At 36.3% G+C, this 23946-nt stretch overlaps 1 protein-coding gene across 7 annotated transcripts in view; it reads right to left on the bottom strand.

The window, feature by feature from the left end:
• The window catches only part of cabin1 (calcineurin binding protein 1), a 127277-nt gene that overhangs the window by 49242 nt on the left and 54089 nt on the right, over positions 1-23946 (bottom strand). For 4 of the 7 annotated variants that reach the window (XM_067395481.1, XM_067395478.1, XM_067395479.1 and 1 more), the window contains 2 exons: positions 13463-13576; positions 7006-7080 (listed from right to left, as the gene is read on the bottom strand). In XM_067395481.1, coding sequence (XP_067251582.1) covers positions 7006-7080; positions 13463-13576 — 189 coding nt within the window. The remainder of the gene's footprint in view (positions 1-7005; positions 7081-13462; positions 13577-23946) is intronic. The other 3 variants (XM_067395483.1, XM_067395482.1, XM_067395480.1) reach the window with 1 other exon arrangement.

Here is a 23946-nt window from a genome sequence, read left to right on the forward strand (position 1 = left end):
GCCCGTACCCGCAAAGTTCAGCACCAGATCCGACCCGTCACCCATGATAATATCAAAATTAAATCCGCACCCGCCCAGACCCGTTAGTATTTGGCCCGTTACCCGACCCGTGCCCGCGATAAATCACACATGCTAAAATCATTCCAATTTAAAGTGCTTTATTCTTAACTTTTAAAAAATTCTTAAAAGTTAATTTCGTTTTGTATTAATTGTATCTTAATTTTAATCAATATTTCATCAACCAATTGCCTGTATTTAATAAATAGGAAGTAAATATAGCAGACAATAGATGATCACGACACGGAGGCGCCGGGGAGAACTGGAGCTCGTATCATAAATAAAGTAAAACTCAGTGTATAAGGTAGCCTACTTGCCTCACAGACCTGAGGAATATATCTTTATTGGAATGTCTACTTTTAAACAGAGCAATTCAAAATGAAAGAAAACAGACTGCTCTGCTTATGTAATCCGAATGAAATGTGCATTTCTCTCAGGCGCGTTCACTACTGCGAAGATCGCGAGTCGGCATCTTCAACTTCATCTTTGCAGCCACTGACACAGAAAACACTTGTTTATTAATAAACAATTAACATGTCTCCTTGCTATGATTATGTATATACTATATACATAATCCTAATCATTCATTTTTTGCCGGTTCTTTGTGACAGCTTTTAAGTGGCAGTGCAACCCTTACATGTTAGTCCGTACATGAACTCATCACGACCGCATCAGCACTGAAAACATGGAGATGCAACGCTTGCTCCAACTAGGCTATGAGAAGCATCAACAACAGTCGCACTGTCACAGTGGTGGTGACGTGATGGGTGAAATGTCATATCCTTGTTGCCTATATGGTAATTTAGACATACAAATATTGCGCATATTTTTCATCCGCGCTACTACCCGCCCGCAAGGAGTTAATTATCCGCCCGCATCCCCGCCCGTGAATTTTAGGAATGTCACAATCCACCCGTTTTAGCCACTTTTACACTTATTGTACAAAAAGGACAGATATAATGAGTGAATAGTATCACCCTTTCTCTTTCAAAAGATTGTGTATAACAGGAAAATGTTCTGCAATTTGATACACAGAGAGCCTCATTCATCCTCCATTTCTTTTTTCTGGGAATCCCCACACCTCTAGAGGAGACATTTGAGAACGCAAATAAAAATAAAAATAGCCATGTTCATATGAGTTTTCGCCATTAAAAAGAGAGCGAAAAGTAAAAACAATGCTTCAACAGCAACTAAAACTCACTGATGACTTACAAGGATGAACCAATGATCTGCTTCTGATTAGCATCTAAAAATAATTCAGTGGCTTAGTAAATATCACAGCAATAATTAACTTTACTAACTTAATCAAATCTCTGAATATCATTTACTTGATTGAGTTGAACATACCAAAATAATTGACTAAACAGTTTTTTTTTTTCTAAAATGTAATTTTTCACTAAAAGAATTTAGTATTTGACTAAACAATTATTTTTTTTTAAATATATTTGTGAAATTTCCATCAAAGTATTTAAGAATTTATAATTAAACTGATCTGTTACAAGAACCACAAATATTACATCAATTAATTTGAATCAATATTATTAATCTTTAACACACACTTTTAGTTCACTCAACTAAAACAATGAACCCCTCCCAACACCCACCGACGGGAACTCAACGGTTGAGTGATCACGGGCTGTTTGAATTCAACTTCTCTCTTCTCAGAGTCGCAGAATTGGTGCATTTCCTCTGTGAAATTCAGGTTTGTGTGTTTTATTTTATCTATACAATCATTACTGCACTTTAAATCATTTTATTTAATGCAAAACAACATACAGGCATGCAATATAATTCATCTAAACGCCTGATGTCTAGCATAAAGCACATGACTTTATTCCTAAAGATAATGAATATAATTAATTTGGATGATAAAATGTCCTCAGGACTGTGTACTGTTTGTTTAATAGCAGGTTATGGAGACGGCAGTCTGAAGTTAGAAGTTCACCCGCAGAGCACGAGTCCATCTCAGGCACAAAAACCAACGCTGATATGGCGGAAATGGGATAACAGACCGGTTGATTACAATTCAATTACTTTTAAATGTTTAATTTTTTTACAACTGAAATGTTTGTATAATATAGGCAATATTGTATACATGTTAAAACAGTATAAAATATGCTGTATTGCTGTACTCATTGACAATAAAGTCACGTATACCTGTGGTTGTGTGGAGTATTTTACCAAGGTTTAGAGGAAATTAAAAATTAATATTAATCATACTATAAAAGTTTACTTCAGTTTTTACTTGCATGTACTCAGTTCATAGGGTGTAAGAAAATTTTAAGTGCAAAAATGTTTCACCAACAAATTTAGTAAATAATAGTAAAAGGTTTTTAGAATGTATTTCCATTAGTACGAGAAGAAAACTTTCAGACAAAAAAAAGCCCCTGAAGAGTTAACATCAGGTATAATGACACAAATTACTGACATGTCTACTCATAAAAAAGCTTCTAAACCATACAAATATACTTAGCGCAGCCTTCAAAAGGCTAAACTCAGCTGACCAGCGAAAGAAAAGCAAGCTGTCATGTCCGTTTCAGGCCTACAGCTGCTCCTAATGCGATCAATATAATCTGACAGCAAAATCATTGAATTGAGTCCAGCAGACACAAGGCTTCCCTCAACATGTGAGCCCAGTCTTCTGAGCACGAGCTGCAAAAAAGTTCAAAACGGTGGACATTTTCTTTACTTTCTCAACGGCCTTCGATATGAGCAGCACTTCAAGCGCAAACCAACAGATGAAGCTGCAATGTGAAGATTTCAAGAACGCTGCAAGGTGTTTCTGATAAGCAGTTGAGATTCAAAACATCTGACTAATAGAGCGAAACGTGAACGCATCAAATGTTGTGTGTGACTTCTAGCTCAGGGATTCCCCTAGACACCAAACTGCTAAAAGTGTCAAGCAAGAATTCTAGTAAGCTAATCTAAAGAAGCATCTGCCCTCCAGAGCTGTGAGAAGAACACCTAAGAACAACACAGAGGAAAGAAGGAAAGCGGGAACAAGGAGGTTCCCAGTTTTCTGACTCATCCAGTGCACTTCATCACTCCATTTCTGGTCATTACTGCTGCTCGTATTGACGAAATGCAGGACTCCGGCACTAGCGAACTATTATCTGCGTCACGCGTGACAGAGTCACACACTCACTCTCGCTCTCAAACGCTCACTTTCTTTCTCTTGCTCTACTCCTTGAACTCTCACACACTGCTCTCCCACCTTCAACCGACTCTTTCCACAAGCTCAACCTGACGCTTTTCCTTTCCACCTTTTATTTCACGAGCAAAAACAGAAGGAAAAGGAAACCAAACAGGAAAAACAAAAGGAAGAAACTCACCATCACCGAGGAGAGCTACTCCACGCTCTGCCTGTATGAAGTGTGTGAGTAAATGGGATGTTTTGATTTTTTTCTTTTTTTTTTTTAATGTTCCAGCGAGAGAAGGCGAGCTGTAGTCCAGGCTTGAGGGAGTGGGCTGCAAGCGTGCGGAGGGAGGAGAAAAGGAGAGATGGCTGAACGAGTGTGCCTCAAACAGACTAGCGCTCGCTCTCCTCTCTTTCCAGCCCTGCCATCGCAAAACAAAACGCCCACGCTTCTTTTTCTCTGCTCTGACCCCAGTGCGCTCACTCGTGCTCTCCCTCCCTCCCTCTCCTTCTCTGTACACAGGCGGAGAGACGGCCCCTTCAGAACGCGGCCAGCCAATCAGAGAAGGGCTCTGTTTCTCAGCCCACACCCACACAAACATACAGAGAGAGGTGAACGACAGGAGACAGAAAACATGCAACAGGATGTTAGTGTGGGTCAGAGGGAAAAGGGTGTATATGAACACAAACACACAGATATGAGAGGAGTGGAGATGAGGGAGAAAAGCAGAGATGAGAACAGAGCAGTTAAGAAAATATAGACCATGCTAAAAGGAGAGACTAAAGAAAAGAGAAGAGGTGAGACAAGAACAGAAGAGATGAGATGAGACAAGAAGAGAAGATGCTTTAAATAGGAGCCAGTCAGAAAAGAGATGAGAACAGGAGAAAAGAAAAGAACAGAACAGAGGAGAAGAGAGATGAGAAGAACCGAGGCACGAGGACAAGAAAAGAGAAAAGGTGAAACAAGAAGAGAGGACAAGATGAAAGAAGAGGAGAGGAAAAGACAAGACGTGAGGTTAGATGAGACAGGAGAAATAAGAATAAATGTGAAGGAACGAGAAGAGAAAAGAACAGAGAAGAGATGAGAAAAGATGATAGAAAGATGAGAAAACTTGGGCCCTATGAAATCCATTTTATTTTTCCCAAATTACATTTAATTTTTTCCCCCAAATTAAATTTTCTCATTTTAATTTTTGTGGATTCCATTTTTTTTTTTTTTTTTCTGTTTTAATTTTTTTGGACTCCCATTTTAATTAAAAATTTTAGTAATCAAAAAGCATGTCCAACTCATCATGAAACTTATACAATTTAACAACAATTAAGTTAGTTTAACAAAAATTACATTTTTAGGGCCCTGTGAAATATGTTTTATTTTTTTACTAAATTCTGTGTTTTCTGTTTAAAGTTTTTTGGATTTTCCATTTTAATGGTTCAATTAAATTTTAAATTCATAAAGTATGTCTAATTAATTGAATTCATAAAAACAACAAAATTTAAATGAAATTTCTATGAAATGTTTTTTCAGAAATTGTGTGTTGTGTATTTTAATTTTTCTGGCAAACAAATGAAGGAATAAACATTAATTTATTTGATCTTTTTATCAATTTGTGTGATAAAAATTGTTTTCTTTTTTATGAAATTAGACTTTTTGTCACAACAGAGCTTTACTGTTAAAATTAAAACATTGAAGAAATGTTGTGATTATTACTTTAAAAATTAAGATTTAATAATTATTTATAATTATTATTATTATTGTTAGTATTATTATTCCATCGAGATGAAGCTAAATTCTACTGTACAAGAATATAAAATATATTTCTGTCACAATCTCTTTAAGTTAAACAGTTTATTTTGACGGGTTGCCGTGAAGAGATTCTGTGTTTATCATATGGTGATAGTTTTTCTCAAATGAAACGGTAAAATGCTCATGAAGAGACTCTCAGAGCACCTCTGGAGATTACGTTTTCATATAGTGAGGCGACAGAGGCTGAAAACACCGCGAGAGTCACGCGTGCTTCAGTGTGTGTTAAATGAAACGTCTGCACCATTCATTCACACACGCTGTCAGAAAAAAAGGGGCAGCACCCTAAGGTACAAAGGTAAAAAGGTACTAATATGTACTTTTAAAGTACTAATATGCACCCTTTAGGGGTAAGTAAGGTACAAAGATGTACCTTTTCACTTTTGTACCTTAGGTTACTGCCCCAGTGACAAGCACCGTTCCTTTTTTTCTGACAGTGCAGAGACACACACAACATGCAGGATTCATATTTAAATGTTAATATTCACCAAACTGCTAAAAGTGTTATTCATTTTAATATTCACAGACACTAGTCTATATCACAATTTGCTTTAACTGTACTGACCTTCTTTTTATTTATTCATCAAAAATTCCATGACATTCCGTTTTATAGACTAAATTCCGTTTTTATGACTGGATTCTGCAATTCTGTCTGCGTCACGGAAATCATAGGGCCCAAGAAAACTTGAGAAGCAAGAGGACAAGAAAAAAAAATAGGCGAGACAAGAGCAGAAAAACTAGATGAGTCAAGAAGAGAACTGAAGAAAAGAGACTTGATAACAGCAAGACAAGAGAAAAACGAGGTAAAAAGAGACAAAGTGCAACGACAGAAGATGTGAAAGGAAAAGGTGAGATGAGAGGAGAATAGTAGGGAGAAGAAGAGAGACAAAAAAAGAGAGATGAGAACAGATGGGGCAAGAAGAGAAGAAAGAAAGAAGACAAGACAAGATTAAAAAGAGGCGAGACAAGAAGAATCGATAAGGGAAAGAAAAAAGCTGAGATGAGAAGAGACAATGTGAAACACAAGGAGGAAAAGAGAAAAAAATGAGAAGAAAAGAGGTACTGAGTGAACACATCCACATTATAGTGCTATTAATATGTTTAGATACATAAAATACATTCATATAATGTATTTTATGTATGTTGTTTGTTTGTTTTTGTTTTGCTTTATGCAACGCTTTGGAAATATGTACCTAAGTATGTCATGCCAATAAAGCAATATGAATTGAATTAAAGGGGAGAGAGACTTTGAGAAGAAAAGGAACGAGAAGGGACAAGGCAAGCAGAGACACGAAGACACAGGAAGGTGAGAGGTGAGGACAGCAATTTCTGTTACAGGCACAGAGAGAATAAATCAAGAGTGCAGTATCTCAGCGTGTATCTCTGTCATACAGCTCTCATTACCCCTTCTCCCTCTGTAGATGTTTGTGCCTTTCCACTGTGACACACACACCTGGCATTTCCAACCCCCTGAAGCTAACAGGAAAGACGAGATGCAAATCACACTGACCGTATCTCTACATGTGAACCACAGGTGTTTGCTGCTGCTGAACTTTCACATACCAGCACTTCACACGCAGAGAACGAGCACAGCATTCACTCAGCCTGCTGTCAAACACTCGTTTCATTCGTTACACTCGCAGACGTGCCGATATACGGAAAGAGCTGCAGGCAGAGTTCATTCCACTAAGGGTCAGAGGTACCGGTTAGTTCACTCAAAAGCTTTACTCATCTAAAACTGTCCAATTACAATAAACTGACTGAAGAAAAGCTCAAAACTGTCAAAGGTAAAGTTTCAGCAAAACTGGTTAGTTCACTCAAAAGCTAAAATAGAATATTGACAGGTCCATCAATAAATAATTAAACTAATTATTAAATTAAAATATAAAATATTTTTAAAAAAATTTAAAATAATAAAATAAAATATTAAATGGAATCAATTACATAAATAAATACTAAAAAATAAATAATAAAATAAAATAAAATAAAATAAAATAAAATTGACATTTACAGGTGTGATGATGAATGAACTGTTCAGGAATCCAAAGAAAACTGGACAGGAATGTTTGTTTTTCTTGTACGGCAACTGCAAAACAAAAAACAAAACAAAAATATATATTATAAAATAAAGTATATATAAAAAAAATAAAAATAAATGTATTTTTTAAAATATTTTGCAGTTGATGTACATTACCAAGGAAAAAAAAATCCTGTCCAGTTTTTTTTTTTTTTGGATGCCTTTTACAAAACAAAACAAAAACAAAACCAAAACCAAAACAAAAAAAAGTCCAAATATTGATAGGTCCATCGAATACAGGTGTGAAGGCGACTGAATGTAATCCAGGCAACTCTTCTGCTTTGAAACGAGTCTGTGTCTCGGGCCAGTGGTCCAGTGAGAGCAGGAGAGTGGGCGGATACATATGCGAGTACATATGCCTGAGTGTGTGTGGACGTGGGAGAGAAACTGTGTTTGTGTTTTTGTGATGTGTTTAACGCTTGGGCCAACAAATACTGCCAGAGCCCAAGACAAACTAGAGCAGCCTGACCCATATCACTCACACACACACACACACACACACACACACACACACACACACACACACACACACACACACACACACACACACACACACACACACACACACACACACACACACACACACACACACACACACACACACACACACACACACACACACACACACACACACACACACACACACACACACACCAATGCAAAGACTCTTGCTCTCCCGTTCTGAAGGACGAACAACAGGAAATGACATGTGATTCTTGACACCACAAAATATACAGTATGTCCTGTGTGTTCTCTCTATTTCACAAGCTGTCCACAACAGTGCATATCAAAAAGTTGATTACTTAAGCCTGCGAAAATAGTCAACAATTAATTTAATTTTTGATTCATTACCATTTCTACATAAAATAATTTGGAAAGTGTTCACAGAGTGAGCTGAAAAAAAAAGTATAACAATGCAAGTTGTCTGAAACAAGAGCATTTTATATTAAATCCTTCTAGAAGGTCATAACATTTTACTGTTCGTATAACTCAAGCATTCCCATTAGGCAATACAGCTTGTCATAACAGAGAACGATTAAATGTCGCCATTAAGTTTCAATAACTTCATAGAACGTTTAATCAAATGGAGTAAAATAGTTCATTTCATTGAAATAATATATATATATATATATATATATATATATATATATATATATATATATATATATATATATATATATATATATATATATATATATATACACACATTTTTTTTTTTTTTGGTCACAGAATTTTATTTTATCCTCATCACAGTTGATTAAAATCTATATGAAACTGAGTGACTATTTTTATTGTTAACTTTATTATCTTTATTTAACTTTACACTCACTGTAATATTCATTAAAAAGTATTACTATTTTTGATAATTTTTCTCTTACATTATTGCAGTAAAGTCATGTGACTTCATTAACAGTATTTGCACTTGATTAAAAGTTGCTTTTAAATGTTTTGTTTTATCTGCAATTTATTTCGTAACCTTATACTGTAAAAATGAGTGTAATTTTAACAACTAAAATATTGTAAAAACGCAAAGGGAAAAAAAAGCTGTTCATAGGTTAACACAGGGGTTCGCAAACTTTTCAACCCACGACCCCAAAAATAATGCTGGCCAGTGACTCCCATCATCTTCGGAGGTGGTTAACGTATACAAACGTTGTGTGCAATGGTGCACACGCACTAACGCCTGTTTCACACTAGTGTTGCACGATATACCGGTACTAGAAAGGTATCGCGATACCCTGCTTTTAGAAACGGTACGGTTCTTCATTTTATTAGTACCGGTACTTTGAGTGCCAGCTGTATTTCCTAATGTGCGACAGCAGGGAGCAGTGTGTGCAGCGCGCTGCTTCTGAGGCACATTGAGTGCGTGTTTATTCCTGTCAACTGCGCAACGGCAGATGCACAAAGCAAAATATGGCATTATTTTGCTTGCATTGCCGACAGTCAGGGCAAGCCCACGGACACCACAAAGCCCGTCTGCAAAATACGTTACAAAATAACGCAAGCGAAGGGAGCATCCAACTTGCCAAACATCCCGATTTGTACAGAGAATTTAAAGAGCGACAGGTTAGTGAATGTGATACCAGCGTTATGTTTGTGCTCTCAAAAATTAAATGAGTGTTATTTATATTACTCATGCAAGCAGACATCCGCAAAGAGGTGTATTATTGAGTCTAATAAGTGATATCTGGTTGCTAAAATAAAATTAATTTTAAAAAACAAATATGTGAAGGGACTATACAATTATATTAAACCAATTTATGCTTTAATAACATTGCTCTAATTATTTACAGTAATCAATATTCTCACTGTCAAAACACTTACATGCAGGGCTTGACGACAGCCACTCCCACTAGCCACTTTGGCGAGTTGAATATAATTTAAGTTTACAGCCAAATGGTCGTTGAAGATCGTCGTAGCACAAAATTACAATCCAATCACACAATTCGTTATTTACATGCAGTTAGTGAAGGAGGGATAGGCGGAATTGCGCTGAATGACACACAACAGAAGCGCTCTCTCGCGTGCGCTCTCTCTCGCTCTCTCTCTCTCTCTCTGTCTGTCGCGCGCGCGATCAGTTTTCCACGCGTCTGAATAGTCAAATACACGTGCACACAGATGTCTAAATGTCCATCATGTGGAGTATCTCGCGTGAATACAGTCGGTTATGGCTTAAGTGGACGTAAACAGGTGGGTAATAACTGGATATTTGTCAGTTACGTCCATGCATTCAGCAGCCCAATTAAATAGGCCTGTCCATCATTAATGTTAATCAAACAACAAAACCTGTTAAATATGTTAAATAAACCTAGTGTATCTGAAAAAAGATTATTTTTAATTTACTACTGTTTTTGTAATTTGCTTCTTTGTTCTTTTATATAGCATAACACAAATAACTTGTTCTCATACTAGCTCATGCTCATATTGTCCACCTCTTGCCCACCTGTACATACCAGCTGATATAAAATGTAATCTTGATTTGGGTGGTCAGTCTGCATTTAAAAGTTTGAAAGTGTTTTAAATCTTCTAAATCAAGTAAAATGACTCAAAGTAATTTAAGCATAAGAAAGTCAGCTTTAATCATATAAAATGTAATTTACCAACATCAAAATTGTGGCCAATAAAAATGCTAGCCACAGTTCTGTCATATGTTATTTATTTACTTTTCCTACTGTTTTAGGTTTTTGCCATAGTATCGTTTAAGTATCGGTATCGTGATACTGAAGTTGGGTATCGTATCGAAGTCAAAATTTTGGTATCGTGACAACACTATTTCACACATAGGCCTACTCCGTTTGCGGTGCATATTTTTTTCCGTGCCCATATTAACGGATTAGAGTCAGCACACGGATGCAGTCCGGCAGTGCGTTCCACAAGCGCACCGTGCAGCGATCATTTATGCACAGTCTATTTTTGCTCTGCACAGCGCTGAATTAAAACGACAGCCCACTGTTCACATTAAAATAAACACGTATTGACACGAAAAACTAGTAACTTCACCATAGATACATATAATTTAAAGTCTCTGTTACACAGTCAACATGGCTTTTTTTGCTTCAGGTAAAGCAAGGAAACGGGCACATTACCTGGCATTTAGGTGAACAAGGAGACATAAAGATGCACTTGTCTCTTCATGAAGTTGGAAAAACAAAGTTCTTTTTGACCTGAGGGATTTCTTGTAAAAATATTTAAAAGGAAAGAAAAAACAAGAGTTGCCTGTTTTTTATCTATTTTAAGTTTTACTTTAAAAGGTTTGTGATTTTAACATAGAGCTAATGTTTAAATGTTTTGCCACTTGTGTGAGCAACGTAATATATTAATCGAAAGTATTACTTTATATAAATTAATGAATTGAATAAAATGTTTAAATGTAGTGCATTTAAACGTGACATCTATGAAATACTGTACAGTGTATACAAAGAGAATCACAAATGCTGACAAGCCATGTTCAGTAACAACTTTTGGATTTGAAATAAAAATAAGTAAATGTTGTGTTTGTGATAAACAGCCATGGATTAGTTGCGCACTGCAAACGCGGCATATGTGAAAACACAATAGCGCGTGCTGCATATGCAGGCCTAGCCTACTGCAAAGGCATGACGGTGGTGCTTCTCCGCTCTCCTCCGCTGGCCTCCCTGCGTTGGTTTTTGGTCGATATTAACCAACATTTCATTTAGACAAAAATAATATCCAAAGCTTAAAGCCTAAATAATTACCTATGTGCACATATCTGAATGTTTAACATGGTGCTGTAAATTGACCTGTTTCAACTGATGCTGTTGCTAATATGTGGTTAATCTGTCGTAATCACCTCAGGAGTCACGGTCGAGGGGAAGGAAAATCGAAAGGTTGATGGATTTTTTATTTGCATGGGTTTTGTTTTTAATTTAACTACTATTTTTAGTATTTTGTTACAATTGTTGATAAAATATGCTATTTCTAATAATTTTAAAAAAGAGTTTTTTTTGTTGTTGTTGTTTTTTTATGGAAATCATCTCGCGACCCCCACTTTGGGAACCACTGTGTTAACAGTAAGTTTCCGTACTATATACAGAGAAAAACTGTTATTGATCTAACTGGACAGTTCAAGTAATTTTACAGTAAAATGCTCTTAACTGTAGTTTTTAGAAGTAAAAAAGCATAAATCAACATAATTTACAGTAAAACAACAACAACAACAACAACAAAAAGTAAAATGACATTCCCAGAATTGCTTCTGTGACACTTCAAATTTGAAGGTATTTTGTTTAAATAATTACGTTTCTCGGCCAGTGCTTCAGTGATTTGCCGCTGGCTCTTATGGCAGTTAAACATGAGATATAATTCATTTTGGGTACAAAAATGGGCAATATTTGATCTTATTAATCTATTACTTGTCGAATTGGGCTATGTTAAATTTAATAATTTAATATATTAAGGCTATATTTAACTTGCATCCTGTAGAGCACTGCTTGAGTGAATGAGTCAGTCGCAAGAGACTTTTAAATTGAAAGGGACTTTTGTAAACAAAGGACATTGTTTTAATGCTGGTATAGAAAATTCCCTTAACTGTCACTGTAAATGAACAAATACAAAGATCGCTTTTTTGTATAAAATACAATGAGTTTCAATTGGGTAACGTGGAATATCCCATTAATTGAAGAAATATTTAGTGTTGGGTCCAACTTAAGTCCAAGTCCTTAACCAACTGACTTTGAGTGGGAGACTTTTTTTCTTGTCATTTTAAAGTCTTCATGAAATCAAAATTGACACTTTTTACTTTGTTAACGCATATTACTAGTCTTGTGGTGAGCAATTAATCCATGCAAGTTAATACACAGAAAAAAAATGTGTTTGTCGTGGTAATCTTTAATCAAAATCTGAAAAGTTACTTCCTGTCTGGAATGGCGTTCCTTCCCTGATGACGTCTGTTTAACGGCTTGGGTTGAAAACACTTAAACCACTCCCCTCCAACTGTTAGATGGATAGGTGGAGCACTGAAGTAAAACCCTGCCCTCTATTCAATATTCCGTTTCACTTGGAAATAACACTGGAGAAAAATCGTTTGCAACTTCCGATTCACGGGGACTTTAATTTTATGTCGTTACATATTGTCCGAGTCCGTGTCAAGTTCAAGTCCACAATAGCATGTCTGAGTCCATGAGTTCATAATTGCAGTCTGAGTTTGAGTCCAAGTACACCAACTCTAGAAATAACCATAAAAACGGCCACCATAATACAGTGCAAAAGCTCTTCAGAAGGATTTATGATCCAGGACCGGATGCTGCTTGTGTGTGTGAGGATTTTCCCATAAGCTGAGGACAGGTGGGCATGAGGTTAGAGTACCCTAGTGGGCAGAGCTCTGAAGCCCAGCAAGATGAGCCGCCCAAGTGTTTTTATACTGCCGTGTGCCAATACTGACAAAGCCACAGGCTGCTTCCTCACAGCGACCGCATCCACAGCCAAAGGTAGACACATATACACTAATATCACGGCCTTAGCTCTGAGAGGACTGTACCAATGTGCCAAAAGGCCACTGGGCAAAACGGCAACAACATATGAACACACACCATAGTGATGCCATCTGTCTGCCTCATGGTGTGCTGTGAGGACTGTAAATCCAGCCAGTTTGGGGCATTTTCAGTGAGGAGTCATAATCTCTCTGGATTTAGGTATGTGTGTGTGTGTTTGTGTGTGAAGGGATTTTACTGCACAGAATCAGAGGAATCATGACGGCATAACACCCCCCCCCACACACACACACACACACGTGTATGAACGGAAGACTTGACCACAAGTTGAACGTCATTCATATCTCCACACTGGATCATGCTGTGGCTGTAAACTAAATTTTTCATGATATGGTGAACTTTGACATGCAAGTGCGTCTGCATGTGTGTGTGAGACTTACATTGAACAGATTGGTCTTATTCCTCTCGCAGAAAAGTCCTTGTGCCGGCATGTGTTTCAGCTGTTGCCATGGGACACTGCTCCCTAGCAACACATCTCGTGCCCATTGCAGGTTCTGTGAAAACACAAATATATTCAGTCAGCCCTGTGTGCTAGAAGGTGAGAGAGTATGTGATGACTTGAACCCAGTGAAGTCGGGGGGAAAACCTGCATGCTTCACTCACACACACATTCCTAACGAAAAACTAGAGTCCTGCTTATCTGTGCATTATATACTATTTAAAAAAATTGTAGGAAGCATGGTAAAGTGTTTGCAGTAGGTCATATATTTCAATTAACGTACTGTGCTAGTTTGTCACAAGGCTTCAATGGAGTATGCAGTGATAATATATACTGTATATTGCTTAATTTTGAGAAAATAAAGTAAAATAAAGTATGCATTAGGTAGCAATAAACACTATTACGCTGTGTATCAAATGACTTTAAAGGGTTTGTTCACCCAAAAATGAAAATTCTGTCATTATTCCTCACCCTCATGTCGTTCTACACACGTAAGACCTTTGTTAATCTTCTGAACACAAATTAAGTTATTTTTGTTGAAATCCAATGGCTCCGTGAGGCCTCCATAGCCAGCAATGACATTTCCTCTCTCAATATCCATTAATGTACTAAAAACATATTTAAATCAGGTCATGTGAGTACAGTGGTTCAATATTAATATTATAAAGCGACGAGAATATTTTTGGTGCACCAAAAAAAAACAAAATAACGACTTATTTTGTGATAGCCGATTTCAAAACACTGCTTCAGGAAGCTTCGGAGTGTTATGAATCAGCGTACTGAATCATGATTCGGATCATGTGTCAAACCGGAAAACTGCTGAAATCATGTGACTTTGGCGCTCCGAACTGTGGATTCGACACACCGATTCATAATGCTCCGAATCTTCCTGAAGCAGTGTTTTGAAATCGACCATCACTAAATAAGTCTTTTTTTTTTTTTTTTTGGCACACCAAAAACACCTTTAAAACATAGACGAACAACTCCAATTAGATGGCGAAAGACTGAGAGCTAATCAAAGCTCTCATGACACTCCAATATAATTACACTGTATCATCCCATCAAATCCATTTCCACACCACTAATTCACTGTTAATGAACAAATAACATCATGGTGCTGCAGTCTGACTTCTTTATTAGGGTACAGACACACGCGTTTCTCTCGCTGTATGTCACACACTGTACAAATGAGAGCTCAAACACTGTTTGGGGCCATTCATTAAATCTGAGAGCTAAATTTCCACGCTTTCATCTAGGGAACGAGTCGGACACGATTAAACACATTGTGGTGGTTATGAAATCTCTGGCTTGTCATGGTGGGGTGATTAAATTTCAGAGCTGAACAATCTCTACTCAAAGATCAGACAGTTTTCTCAGTGTGAAGGGATGGAGATGACATATGTCAAATGTATGAGTCCTTTTAGTAAGAAAGTGTCAGCAAAGAGCACAAATACACATGCAACAGAGAGAGAGTTGACATGATATAGTGACTCTAAACCCATACATCTTTCTTCCATACAGTACAGTCTAAAAGTTTGGAACCACTAAGATTTTTAATGTTTTTAAGAAGTTTCGTCTGCTCACCAAGGCTACATTTATTTAATTAAAAATACAGTAAAAACAGTAATATTGTGAAATATTATTACAATTTAAAATAACTAATTTCTATTTGAATATATTTCACAAAGTAATTTATTCCTGTGATCAAAGCTGAATTTTCAGCATCATTACTCCAGTCTTAAGTGTCACATGATCCTTCAGAAATCATTCTAATAGGCTGATCTGCTGCTCAAGAAACATTTAATGTGTACGATTGTAAAAAATATTTGTGTATATTATATATTTTTTCAGGATTATTTGATGAATAGAAAGTTCAAAAGAACAGTGTTTATCTGAAATCTAATCTTTTGTAACATTATAAATGTCTTTACTGCCACTTTTGATTGATTTAATGCACCTTGCTGAATAAAAGTATTCATTTCTTTAATTTCTTTAAAAAAAAAATAAAAATAAATATTCTTACTGACCCCAAACTTTTGAACGGTAGTGTATAATGCTACAGAAGCTTTGTATTTCAGATAAATGCTGTTCTTTTGAACTTTCTATTCATCAAGGAATCCTGGAAAAAAAAAAGTACACAACTGTTTTCAACATTGAAAATAATCATAAATGTTTATTGAGCAGCAGATCAGCATATTAGAATGATTTCTGAAGGATCATGTGACAATGAAGACTGGAGTAACGATGCTGAAAATTCAGCTTTGCATCACAGGAATAAATTACTTTGTCAAATATATTTAAATAGTACACAGTTATTTTAAATTGTAATAATATTTCACAATATTACTGTTTTTTACTGTATTTTTTATTAAATGTAGCCTTGGTGAGCAGACAAAACTTCTTTTAAAAACACTTAGTGGTTTCAAACTTTTGGACTGTACTGTATAACAGAAATTGTTAATAATGTACGGGAATTATACATAATTAGGGATGCACTATATGAACATTTTAGCCAATAACGATAACCAATAATTCTTTAAATTTGACTTGAAATATAGTGCACAAGTCAAATGAAATATTATTGTGTTACTTTTATGGTGCTTTTTTGTCTTTGTGTTCAGGAAGAAAGGAAGGTGTAATAACATAAGAGTGAGTAAATCATGACAAAATTATCATTTTGGTTTGAAGCATTCGATTTGTTACCATAATTCAAGATATGAGAGTGAGAGAAAAAAAAAAAAACATAGAAAAGAGAGAAACAAGCTAGATCTGAATGGTTACGCCAGCAGAATATCATCACAGAGAGGTTTTAGTCTGTCTACCCTAAGACCAATAATGCTTTGCTTTCTTTCCAAGTGTCCACAAAGCAGTCACTGATACTATTATGCATGCCTATGGATATATTTTCAGTTTTTAAAAGACACAAACATATTCTTTTTACTTTTTTTGTTTGTTTTGCTACAAAGGCAGCTGCTATTGTTCTGTACAAATGGGAAGCTGAAAATTCCAGGAAGCAGAAAATGAGATAATCACATGCAGGGACTGTTTGACGAGGTGTTTACACAGTCTAACGTGTTGGTTCAAACATACAGGTTCTAACACAAAATTAACACCATGCCAATGATGTACCACAAATATTTCATACTGGCAATGAACCCGAATTGCAATTTGAATTGCTATTAAAAAAACAAAATACCATTGTGACAATTTAACTTTTTCTTGCATATTAGTGACAAACACTGCAGGTCGGCGTGTCACTTGCATCATCATAAACAGTACGAGATGATTCAGACTCAAACGCTCCGTCACAAAAACATCAAGATAAATCATGACTGTTTCTCTATTTTACATCTACGTGGCTTAGGGAAAATGTCACATTTGTCACCACATGGAGTTCTGGAAAAAAATAATAATAAAGGGTAAATTTCCCACAGGTAAAAGCTGAAGATAAGCAGATGTATTATTTAGTTGACATTTTCATGTAAATCACGTCACTTCACTGAGGGTCAAACTGTTCTTACAACTGAAACTTAATTAGCTAACAGAGTTGGGTAGATTGATTCATTTTAATGAATCTGTTTGTTCTGACAGTTTATTAGGTAATTAAATAAATGCTGCTAATTAATATTAACTAAACATATTACACAAATTATAGGTTTTTTTTTTTTTTTTGTTCACCACTGTTAGATTTTTTAATGTTCCTGAAAGAAGCCTCTTCTGCTCACCAAGGCTGCTTTTATTTGATCAAAATTATAGTAAAAACAGTGATATTGTTAAATATTATTACCATTTAAAATAACTGTTTTCTATATGAATACATTTTAAAATATAATTTATTCCTGTTGTCAAAGCTGAATTTTCAGCACCATTACTCCAGTCTTCAGTGTCACATGATCTTTCAGAAATCATTCTGATATGTTGATTTGATGATCAAGAAATATTTCTGATTATTGTTGAAAACATCGGAATTTTTTTTTTCAAGATTCTTTGATGAATAGAAAGTTCAAAAGAACAGCATTTTTTAAAAATACAAATCTTATGCATTATAAATGTCTTTACTGTCACTATTGATCAACTTAATGCATCCTTGCTAAACAGAAGTATTCATTTCTTTAAAAAATAGCTATAATAGTAATGTATTTAAAATTGTATATGAATGTATTAATATTAAAGTTAATTAATTTAACCTATGAATTTAATCCTCATTAAATAAGTATGACAATATATCAGATACATCATATACAGGTGCTGGTCATACAGTAGGTGGCCAACCAAAACAGTGTTTCTACCGCTGCCGCCGCGTCGCAAAGTGCATTTGCAGCTTTTGACCGCTGAGTGGCGCTTTAACCACGTTATCCAACAAATGCATCAAAGCACATTTATCTTTATGCAAAATGTAAATTTTCTCACATATTAGGCCTATATTTATCACAAATACATTTTTTATTTATATTTTAAACTCCTTTAATAAAACAGCATGGGTTTTTGACACGCACATAGGCTACTTTGTTATTCGTTACCTGTCCTTTACTTGAATAAATACATTTAATTAAAACAGAAAGACGTATATTGCTTCAGCCTTATTCAAAGGCCGCGGAAACATGGTTTCGTTTCCATTCCACACCCGACGTTTTTGGTTTTCTTCCTATTTATTAAATGTAGGCAATTGGTTGATGAAACATTGACTGAAATTAAGATACAATTTCTACAAAACGAAATTCACTTTAAAGAAAGACTTACTATAAAACAAAACTTAATGAAGTGGTCAAACTTGTGTCTGACCCGCTGCATTTGTCTCCCGACATTGCGCATCCGTCATGGTATTCCCTTTCCATAATCAACATAGGTGGAATTTATTCATTTAAAAATAATAGGCAATAGCCCAATATTTAAATATAAATATGAAACTAAATTGGCTATATTTTTATCCCTCTAGCCGACGAAAGCGCCCGCGCGTTCTGATGGATTTTCTCCTCATGACAGCTCAAACAACTTAAAACAGGCCTTCCGTCATTTTTGGCGATAGCTTACTACGAATGGTCTACTTTTATTTGTGTACGCTCACAATAACAACAAAACCTTGTACTTTTGAATAATAAAATAAAATAAAAACAGGGTGCGCTTTCAGCTGTCTCTCTGCGAGAATCTGAAACGTCTCAAAAGTGAACTTAAACTCAGCGAATAATTGTACCTAAAAAGAAAGAAATCTCTCAATTCGATAAGATATAGGTCTGTGTTAAATAAGAGGCGATCTATCCGCTGGAACGTGTTGTTTCTGAAATCATGGCCAGTGCTCGTTGCTGCTGTTATCAGTTCTCTTGGCGCTATATATATATATATATAGCGCGGTAGTTTACACGCGACTGAATTTCAGTTAACGCAACGGCCCTGCGGCGGCGGTATGCGCGGCGGTAATACCCGTTTTGGTTGTCCACCTACTGTATAATTAGAATATCATCGAAAAGTTGATTTATTTCACTAATTCCATTCAAAAAGTGAAACTTGTATATTAGATTCATTCATTACACACAGACTGATATATTTCAAATGTTTATTTCTTTTAATTTTGATGATTATAACTGAAAACTAAGGAAAATCCCAAATTCAGTATCTCAGAAAATTTGAATATTGTGAAAATGTTCAATATTGAAGACACCTGGTGCCACACTCTTATTAGCTAATTAACTCCTGCAAAGGCCTTTAAAGGGGTGGTTGCATGCGATTTCAGTTTTTTAACTTTAGTTAGTATATAATGTTGCTGCTTGAGCATAAACAGTATCTGCAAAGTTACAGCGCTGAAAGTTCAATGCACACAAGGTATTGTCTTTTAAATTTATGGCATTTTATTGCCTACAAAAACAGGCTGTTTGGACTACAACGAGCTTCTTCCCGGGTTGGTGACATCATAAACCCTTGCTATTAACATAAACACGCCCCCGGGAACACGCAACAAAGTGGGCGAGGCCATGTGGCGCAGCATAATGAAAGCGGAAGAGTTGTTTACACTGAATGCGAGCTGCGCAACGCGACGCATCAAAAGACATAGAACCCATTATAATCTGTGATATTTTCTACACTGGATGCGGTGCTGAAGACAGCTTCCAGAATCTACACGAGTTTAATGCTGGATTTACACAAAGACTTTTACTGAAAGATGAAGCAGTTCCCACTTTAAAAGCAGAAGCAGTTGTTTATCGCTCCCAAACTGTAAGTACGTTTTATTGTTTGTCTTTTAAATGTAATGTTATAATTCTGTTGCTATTTTTAATGCATCTAGGACATATACAAAGAGCAACTCATTTTGCTAGCCAGTTAGCTAAGTTCTAGTGCAACAAACACCAACAATCTTCTATGTTCATAGACAAACAGTTGTTCATGCTATAAATTAAAAGATACCTTTAAAAAAATGCGACTACTCAGACATGTATTCGGCTACAGTAAAGCTTTAATCAGGATAAAACTGTATAATAAAAGCTAACAAACAGCAGTGACAGCATATCTAAACACTTTGACACAAATACTAAATGAAATACCATTCATAAACATCCTTCAAAAGCCGCGATTGGAGAGGTTCTGCTTTTTCCTCTTCATCTGGGTCTGATTTGGCTCAATTTGATACAGCAATATAGGCGCTATTATTTACTTTCCACCTAAGTGCGTAACTACGAATGGTAAGGGGCGTGGCGTTTCCGGATGCTTCAGCGAATCACAACAGACTGGGCCAGTTACAAACCTGCTAACCAATCTGAGCACATTGTGTATGTCGGAGGGAGTGGCTTCATAGAAGCAGGAAGTCAAACGAGCCGTTCATATGACAGTGGAAACAGAGGTGTAGAATTAAGATAAAATATATGAAAAATACAGCATTTTCAAAAAAACGAAGCATTAAGACATGTTAAACTGTGCCCCCAAAACACAATCAAGCCTAGAAAAAAACCACGTAACCACCCCTTTAAGGTCTCTCAGTCTAGTTCTGTAGGCTACACAATCATGGGGAAGACTGCTGACTTGACAGTTGTCCAAAAGACGACCACTGACACCTTGCACAAGGAGGGCAAGACACAAAAGGTCATTGCAGAAGAGGCTGGCTGTTCACAGAGCTCTGTGTCCAAACACATTAATAAAGAGGCAAAGGGAAGGAAAAGATGTGGTAGAAAAAAAAGTGTACAAGCACTAGGGATAACCGCACCCTGGAGAGGATTGTGAAACAAAACCCATTCAAAAATGTGGGGGAGATTCACAAAGAGTGGACTGCAGCTGGAGTCAGTGCTTCAAGAACCACTACGCACAGACGTATGCAAGACATGGGTTTCAGCTGTCGCATTCCTTGTGTCAAGCCACTCTTGAACAACAGACAGCGTCAGAAGTGTCTAAAGACAAAAAGGACTGGACTGCTGCTGAGTGGTCCAAAATTATGTTCTCTGATGAAAGCAAATTTTGCATTTCCTTTGTAAATCAGGGTCCCAGAGTCTGGAGGAAGACAGGAGAGGCACACAATCCACGTTGCTTGAGGTCCAGTGTAAAGTTTTCACAGTCAGTGATGGTTTGTGGTGCCATGTCATCTTTTGGTGTTGGTCCACTGTGTTTTCTGAGGTCCAAGGTCAATGCAGCCATATACCAGGAAGTTTGAGCACTTCATGCTTCCTGCTGCTGATCAACTTTATGGAGATGCAGATTTCATTTTCCAACAGGACTTGGCACCTGCACACAGTTCCAAAGCTACCAGTACCTGGTTTAAGGACCATGGTATCCCTGTTCTTAACTGGCCAGCAAACTCGCCTGACCTTAACCTCATAGAAAATCTATGGGGTATTGTGAAGAGGAAGATGCGATATGCCAGACCCAACAATGCAGAAGAGCTGAAGGCCACTATCAGAGCAACCTGGGCTCTCATAACACCTGAGCAGTGCCACAGACTGATCGACTCCATGCCACGCCGCATTGCTGCAGTAAATCAGGGCCCCAACTAAGTATTGAGTGCTGTACATGCTCATACTTTTCATGTTCATACTTTTCAGTTGGCCAAGATTTCTAAAAATCTTTTCTTTGTATTGATCTTAAGTAATATTCTAATTTTCTGAGGTACTGAATTTGGGATTTTCCTTAGTTGTCAGTTATAATCATCAAAATTAAAAGAAATAAACATTTGAAATATATCAGTCTGTGTGTAATGAATTAATATTATATACACGTTTCACTTTTTGAATGGAATTAGTGAAATAAATCAACTTTTTGATGATATTCTAATTATATGACCAGCAACTGTATAAATAGATCATAATCATAATATTGTAATATCATAATATTGGATAGTTTTGATTCTGGGTCCTGATTATTCAAAAGTCATACTAAAAAAACAAATATAGTTACAGCTACTATGTACATCACTGCACAGCTCCCATCAGAGGGCAAGAATTAAAAGACAAATAAATTCAAAAATGTTTTTGATGCATTTACTACGTAGTTTTATAAAAGCAATAACGCGCATGATGCCCTCTATATTGCATAATATATCAGAAGGGCTTGCTGTGTCTAACTACCCTAATTCAGCAGGATGTTGATTTATTTAGCATGGGTTTTTACATGACTTGACCACATGTGAAGTAAGGGAATCCCCACTGGCCTAATGTGCACACATATAAACTCCACATATCAACCACAAGACAAAAACAAACTGCAGCGGCTACATTAGACTTCACGTGTGATGGTTTGTTTAGTGGTCAGTGGTGTTACACAACATTCTGGCAGAGTTAAACTTGGCTCTGCTGCTCTTTTTGCACTTAAGAGGCGACTGGGCACAGTTTTCAACACCCAGTCTTAATATCTGTGGGTTGTGCCATTTTCAAACACACGCGCACACACACACACACACACATGCTGGTGAATATGATATCATCATCTTGGCTCAGTTAACATTACAGATAAACCTATATCTGGAGCTGATGCTGGCGTTCTTGTGCAGTAAATGGTTGTTATAAAGCTTATATATGTCATTTTTTGTCAAAATACTTTCTGTACATCGTGTACTAAGACCAACGGAAAATGAAAAGTTGTGATTTTCTAGGCCGATATTGCTAGGAACTATACTCTCATTCTGGCATAATAATCAAGGAACTTTGCTGCCGTACCATGGGTGCAGAAGGCACAATGACATTACGCAGACCCCCTGCTTGCACAGGGAGCATGCCTTGCAACCATGGAGACATTTGTGAGAGACGCTGTGTAATATCATTGCGCCTGCTGCACCCATGGTACGGCAGCAAAGTTTCTACGCCAGAATGGGAATTAGTTATTACGCCAAAATGACAGTATAGTTCCTAGCCATATCGGCCTAGAAAATCACAAACTTTTCATTTTCCATTGGTCTTAGTACACAATGTCACTACAGAAGAGTCAAGTTTGAAACAGGAAAAATATCGAAACTCTTTGGTCATTTTTGAGCGAGATGCTAACGGTCTAATCAGATTCAATGATCTATGCTAAGCTATGCTAAAAGTGGTACCGCCAGACCCGGAGTTCGGCTGAATGGATTTGAAAACGGTAAAACTCAACTGTTTAACTCTAGGGGAGTTGGAAAATGAGCCTATTTTCAGAAAAAGTGGAGTGTTCGTTTAAGTACACATCAGAGTAGTATTTGTTTTTTAATAAAGTCCAGGAAAGCATATTTACACTGTCTGAATCGTTCCCTCTTATCTATATAGAGCATTATGTGCCATTCACCATGTAGAAACTAATAAACGTGTGAACAAGTGACCGATTTCAGCCGCAGTTACAGTGTAGTGTAGGAGTGGACAGGACTTCAGATTCTAGAGAGCATTTGATTGGACAGAGGATTTGATGAGAAGCTGAAGTGTGATGTGATGTCATGAAAATCTGTAATCCATTTTAGCGGAAGGTTTTGAATGCTTGTATCTCTTAAATGCGAATTTTGTCATTGTTTTGAAACACACCAGCTTATTCATAACATTAAGGCTAACATATTCATACTAAAAAACTTAAATTTTGATTTCAGGGGGACTTTAAGGTATAGTTTTAGTTATTTTAGTATTTCAACTTAAATTAAACAAAAATGAGAAATGTTTCCTTAGAAACATACTAAAATAAAAGTGTTTTTTTACTTCATTTCATTTCAGTTAATGTTTTTTTAAGTAATGAAATTGTTTTTTAGGGATTTACTTTTAGTTAACGATAATAACAATGTTTGTAAACAAGGTTTAAAAAGTATTTTTTATCATTTGTGAGAAGCGTAAAAGATTATAGCATATCATACCATGAATATTATTATTTTCTCTTGTACTATAAAATAGTTGTACCATATATTATCTGCAACAATAAATTATTTATACAATAATAATTGCTGTGTGACTACATCCTTCTTTTTGCGCTCGATTACATAACACTTGACAGATTTTACAGGATCGGTCA

The sequence above is a fragment of the Chanodichthys erythropterus genome, chromosome 9 (assembly GCF_024489055.1).
Source record: "Chanodichthys erythropterus isolate Z2021 chromosome 9, ASM2448905v1, whole genome shotgun sequence".
NCBI lineage: Eukaryota > Metazoa > Chordata > Actinopteri > Cypriniformes > Xenocyprididae > Chanodichthys > Chanodichthys erythropterus.